Source organism: Poromitra crassiceps, assembly GCF_964638095.1.
Source record: "Poromitra crassiceps genome assembly, chromosome: 16".
In the NCBI taxonomy this organism is placed as follows: domain Eukaryota; kingdom Metazoa; phylum Chordata; class Actinopteri; order Beryciformes; family Melamphaidae; genus Poromitra; species Poromitra crassiceps.
In genome coordinates this window covers 10,813,317-10,819,482 of record NC_139645.1, presented here as the reverse complement: position 1 = coordinate 10,819,482, position 6,166 = coordinate 10,813,317, and the positions used below count along the sequence as shown (strand labels likewise).

General features: G+C 45.2%; 1 protein-coding gene across 1 annotated transcript in view; it reads right to left on the bottom strand.

Annotated features, from left to right (window-relative positions):
• gch1 (GTP cyclohydrolase 1) overlaps nucleotides 1–5,301 on the bottom strand; it is a gene marked incomplete at both ends in the record, with an annotated part of 28,333 nt that extends 23,032 nt beyond the window's left edge. The window contains one exon of the mRNA XM_083653129.1: nucleotides 4,932–5,301. Coding sequence (XP_083509255.1) covers nucleotides 4,932–5,301 — 370 coding nt within the window. The remainder of the gene's footprint in view (nucleotides 1–4,931) is intronic.
• Nucleotides 5,302–6,166: the final 865 nt, after the last annotated feature.

Sequence of the window (6,166 nt, the reverse complement as noted above, 5' to 3'; positions counted from 1 at the left end):
AGAAAATGAACGCTTATTTTCTGGCTTTTCCGACGATCGATTTTGGTGATGCTACGTATTTATAGGTTTGCCTCATCGTCGTCCACCTTGTTCAAACCCCCATATCACCCAGCCCATGATGTCACTAATTATAGCTTTAGGAGGACCCATCATGGTACCTTATACCGCATGGTAGGATGGTCAAACCTCACTGTGCATAGGCTCCAACACTGGTATTTTAGTCTATAAGATTATTTCAGGCAAATTACCTATTTACTTAAGCCAGATTTGTTTTTTAATCTTTGCAAAGCAGTCATAATCTTAGGTCACACAAATGGCTTCAGATTAAAGTGCCTTCTATCCGAACAGTGGTTGGTAAAACAAGCCTGTTCGACTATAATAGGACAAATCAGTGTGACATCACAACAACAGAAAAGTACTTCTGGGTACCACTGCAACAGAAACTAGTGTGAAATATGCTGAAAAGCTGTGCCAAACAAACGTTAATATCTCAAAAACTAGACATCACATCGGTTATATTTTGACATTATTGTGAGTGAAAGCAGAAGTAGTTCAAGGGTCTGATGTAAAGTTGTGCAAACTGTCGCAGTTGAGACTTGTGTCAGTCTTGTGTCAGTCTCAACGTGACGTCCTAGTTGAATAAATCTCATAGAAACATCTGGGTTCACCTGCATTCAGCCTCATGTCCAGCGGCTGGACTCTGCAGCAGATCATAAAGCGCAGTCCATCCCCTCCCCCCTCACTGGCCCCTCAATGCCTTTCTTTCACTCATTCAAACGCATTCCTTCCCATACATTACAGCTTCACAGTCCACAACAAGCCGCTAAAGCCCTAAACTGCCTCCAGATGGAGGTGGGAGGGGCCAGTCCAGCGTGCCTCAGTGGGGAGAAGCCGGCCCAGATGGACCCTCTCACCTCGACCCATTGCCGGTCGCACCGCACAAATGAACCACAAGGAGGTGTCTCCGTAGGGGGAGCAACAAATAAAATGGTTATTATGACACCGCCCGTCATTTGTGAGCAGATATTGTGTTCGGCCACAGCTATGCCATTTTACGTACGATCGTGCTGAATCTTTCGTGAAGTGTAAAGAGCACCCCCTGCAAGGTGACCTAACGGAGCTGGATTTTTGAGTTAGGTAATTAGGGCCGACTAAATGTCCAAAAATGACTAATTAGTGGCCAAAATGAGTCAACACAGGGTCAGCACCACGGAGAGCTCCAGAGTGGAGGAGCACACCTGCGCAGAGCATGGGGCGGAGTGGGAATGCCAGGGAAGTGGACTATGAAAACCCTCTGGGGAGAGAGAGAGAAGAGGCTGCATGCCAACTCTGTGAGCAAGGCCTGACTAAATGGCCAGTGAGTGTGTGCTCCAACGTGTATGAGCGCTATTAAGAATGCAAAGTCTCTGTGTGAGTGTGTGAGTGAGTCAGTCAGTGAGTGAGTAAGTGAGTGAGTCAGTGAGTGAGTGAGTGAGTGAGTGAGTCAGTCAGTCAGTCAGTCAGTCAGTGTGTGTGTGTGTGTGTGTGTATGTGTGTGTGTACGGGGGGGGGGTGGCGGGGGGGGGGGGGTGTTATATACATGGGGTAGGTACTACTAGCCTGGGTAAACCCATCCCCCACGTGACCTGCTCTCAGACCTGTTCTCAGTCACTATGTGACTGGGAACTGAGAGAGCAGGTCACGTGGTGGCTGGGTTTACCTAGGCTAAGGTACTACAGGTTGTTGCACAGGGATGTTCCTGTCCCTGGCTTTGAGTGTTCAAACAGGTAAAGTGTTCCAAGTGGTAATAAAGTGGCCAGTTATATCTAAAGTTAATAGTTAAACTGAAGGGTGTTGTAGAAAAACTCTTGCATTGGGTTGATTTTTACACAAGTGAACTAAATCAGGGTTTCTCAACTGGTGGGTCGGGACAAAAAATTCCAAACATCCCCAAATGTTGTCTCGACTTGTTTTAGTGAAAGAATTCAGATTCTTGAAACTTGAGCATCACCAGTCTGCCTTATTGGGTTTTTATCCAGTGTTGCCATTTTGTTCCACTTTTGTTTATTTCATGTTTTTTAACAGTGCATGAAGGCATTGTGTATTACTGCACTATTTTTTGTCAAATAAATTTGAGTGGTATAAAAAAAATCCGAAAGTTGGGTCGCGACCTAATGACTAAGGAAAAATGTGGGTCCTGAGAGTAGACCAGTTGAGAACCACTGAACTAAATGAACACTGACTATTTTGATGTTTATGATTTCATTGTCTGGGATTTAATTAAAAATAAAGGATATAAGACAAACGGGGTCTATTTTTATTCTGACAAGCAGGCCCTCCAGTGGGAATCTGAAACAGTATTATGCCTAAAGTGTGTGCATCTGCAGGGATAATAGCTCCAAGTGGAGAGCGTGTTTCCTGGACCAGTTATAGCCTACATCCTACAGTACACTGTCAATTACCTCTGTCAATGCTCTGTCACAGGTGGACTAGGAAGTCCAAAGGCACACGAACCAACAATATCAACTATTCATGTTTTTCTCCCCTTAAAAACCTCACAATAGGCTTACAATTAGCATTAAGGGTGTAATGATATATTGATCAATATGTGCATGCTCATGTTCATCAAGGGCTCTTTAATTAAGTTACCTGATTTAAAAAAAAACGTGCACGATACACATGAGAAATGTGGCACTTTATAGTGAACAGGAGGTCTGTTTTTTTTTTTTATGTCTGGAAGAACTCAGAAATAATCAAAATCATATTTTAGTTGTTATTTTGTGAGTCAGGGGCGGATTCTCATGAGGACAGGCCGTGGACACAAACTCACCATGACCCCTACCTGCCTGCACACACGCAACCAATCAGTAGGCCTACAAGCTGTCAAGCACAGACAGTGTTTGTTTGCCCTCCACAAGCGCACAGAGTTAAATCACTGCCATTGTAGGCACAGTATAATTATAATAGGAGTCAAAACACACCTTCATTTAAATAAAACCACCACCAACAAATTGTGAAAGAATACATAAATGAACATGTAGTATAGCCTACCCTACAGACTGTCTACAGAGCCAGAGCTGCCACACAAAACTTTTAGTGAAAAATATCCCATCTACATTATGAAGAGTGATGACAACTGTAGTCTCTAGGACAACATGTCTCTATGATGTCTCTATGATGTGATTCACATGGGGCCGGATACCAGGCTAACCTATATAGGCCTACATAAACCAGAAACCACTGCGCCTTATTTGAGGAGAAGGATCGCCATAGACCCTTTTCACGGGGGCCATTTTGTGTCGAAAAAGGCAGGGTAAACAGGTGCAAGCAAAACACTAATGAGGCGGTTTCCAACTTCCAATCGTGGAAGGGTCTATTGGCTCCAGGGCCCTGGGCACGTGACATGCCCACTTTGCCCATGTTGTGAGTTGATATAAATGTAATCGAGTGTGTTAAATGGGCATAAATAGCCTATGATCTCAAATCGCAGGCCTCTGAATTGAATCAAATCGAAATCGTATCACGGCAGATCAGTGGTGTAGTGGAGGGTAGACGCAGGTAGACAGAGTCTACCCACTTATTTTTCAATCGGCATTGAGTCTACCCACTTCTAAATCCCCCTGACGCGGATCCATTCAAGTAGTGTGCTGCAGTCCCCCCCCCCCCCCCCCCCTCATTTCTTCCTAAAGCAATGGCCCGCCCTACTCTGCCTCGATTGGCTAGTAGTACTGGGGCCCTGCGTTGGTTTGTTGGGTAAGCCAATCAGAGGCAGAGTAGGGCGGGTCCTTTCCTTTACCTTCCTAGGATAAAAATGTCGGCTCACTCTCCTGCAGCCTACCTGCCTGCCTGACCTGAGATGAGAAGATGAAGCGAAGGCGAGGTACTAAAGCTACACAAAGTACTGCTATTGTCATTGCAGTACTTTGCTAATATGGCATTTTAAAAAATCAGTTTGCTGCATGCCGACAGTACCAGGTGAATGTTTATTATAAAATAAACACCTCTGTCTGACTGAAACAACAACATACTGCCTCATTGTGAAATGAATATGATCTTGTATTCATGCATTAGGCCTGTGTATGAACTGTGTAAGAACAGTCATATTTTGCAAACTGTCCCTTGACAAATGTTTTACATGTCACAGTTTAACGCAAAGCTTTGCTGGACAGGCTGCTTAAAAAACACACTCAGTGTTGGGCAAGTTACTCAGGAAGTGTAATTAGTTACTTATAAGGGATTACTCCTTTAGAAAGTAACGAAATTACTTAACTTATTACTTGGTTTCAAAAGTAATTTGTTACATTACTCGTTACTTTACTATAATTACTTTCGCTACGCCAGTTCTGAAAAGGTGACATAGCCTACAACCTGATTAACCAGCTCCTTTTACAACTGAATCCAACCTCACAGCAGGAGTCAACATGCCAAACTGCAGACTTTGTATTTATTTGCCTACCTAGTGCAAAAAAACAAATTGTCTTCTGGCAACACAGAAGCCCACACATAGCCTAAGTGTTTTAGCACTGTACCAGTGCTGGAGAATGTAATGCAGTAACTTGAAGTTACTTGGATTAGTAACTGTAATATAATTACTTTTTGAAAATGGTAGTCCCTTACATTACTAGTTACTGGTAAAAGTAATAAATTACAGTAACTAAGTGACTGTAACTAAGTTACTGCCCAACACTGTACCCACTTCTCCAGGGACCACTACACCACTGTGGCAGATGTATCCACAAATATCGTATCATTGTCCAAATAATACTATAAATGCGGAATTCTATCATAAAGATTATTCCCAGCCTAAGTGTGTTGTCGTGAATATCGGTGCTTTCTCTGATGACAGACAGGCTGCTGGCTGAGTATCTGCCCACTTGTGGATCACATTCACAGCAGGACAAATCCCGACAGCCTCTCTCTCTCTCTGAGCGGCTTTGTGGATTTAAACTCACCGATGATTTTCTCCTGGTAGCCCTTGGTGAAGAACTGCATGGCGGTGGCGGCCCTCCAGGGGGTCTTGAGGAGCCCCTGGCGCTGCGGGTCCTCCCCCAGCCCCCTCAGGATGGTGCCGTACGCCGCCACCAGCGCCGGGAGGCTCATCTCGTTGTCCTCCACGCTGCGGGTGCGCTCCTCTCGCCAGCTGCTGCTCTGCATCACGGACCCCCCCGAGGCGCCAGCAGCAGCGGCCGGCGTGTGTGCGTGGGACCCGGTGGAGACCCCGGCGGACCCGACCACCGCTCCAAAGTGTCCGTTCAACACGTCCCCGGACCCGGACTCTTTCGTCTCGTTCGGGCCGTACTGACTCTGTTTGGAGTGCTCCATCATAACACAGAGTTCTGTCTGTGTTTTTCGGGACTTGCTGCTTAAAGTTTTGGTGATGTTGCTCCTGGCTTCAGATGTGGCCAGGTGGGTGGGGAGGGACAGACAGTCTACTGGCTGCTGCGTTTGGACGAAAAGGAGCGCACCTCCCGCAGCTTCAGCATCCACGGGCTTTTATATCAGCAGGGATAATCCCCGTGGATTCCCATTGGTCGGCCGAGTGCAGTGGGCGGGGCCTCCCTCCCTTTGACTGACACATGGCTGTGAGGATGAGGAGACCACAGTCTCCATCCTCATCTTCCATAGGGCAGGACTTATTGTACTGTCAATGGGCAGGACATATGGTTGAAATCAATATCACAAATAATCATAACAAGGATTTTATTTCACCCCCTCAATATCAATAGGGTGAGAACCAGAGTGGTGCGTGAATGACATTTTGGGTGAAAATCAGTTCTAAGTAGTGTATATATTACATACAGTAGGCTATATAAATTAAAGCTCTTGATGAGCACATTTTGGGGGGCAGGTGCTTAAGTGGGGGGGGGGCACCCTTCTCATAATTATTTATAAAAAAAATAAAGTTACATAGTCAGCCCGGATTAACAGTGTGGTGCCAGAGGGTGACCACACTTGAAGTGCTCCCCTCCTCTTTACACGTACAAAATATGAAATTTGCTATGGCAATAAAGACCACAGCTTTACATGAACTTATTGCTGAAGTAAAAGGGGAGACAATTTTCCAAAGATCCCCTCATAATCGTATTCACCGATTATTAAGCATGCGTGGTATAGAGTGGAGTACAATATGATCTGAACAGAGACGTCTTCACTGCATCTGCACACATGACTAAACTTACAGGATGTT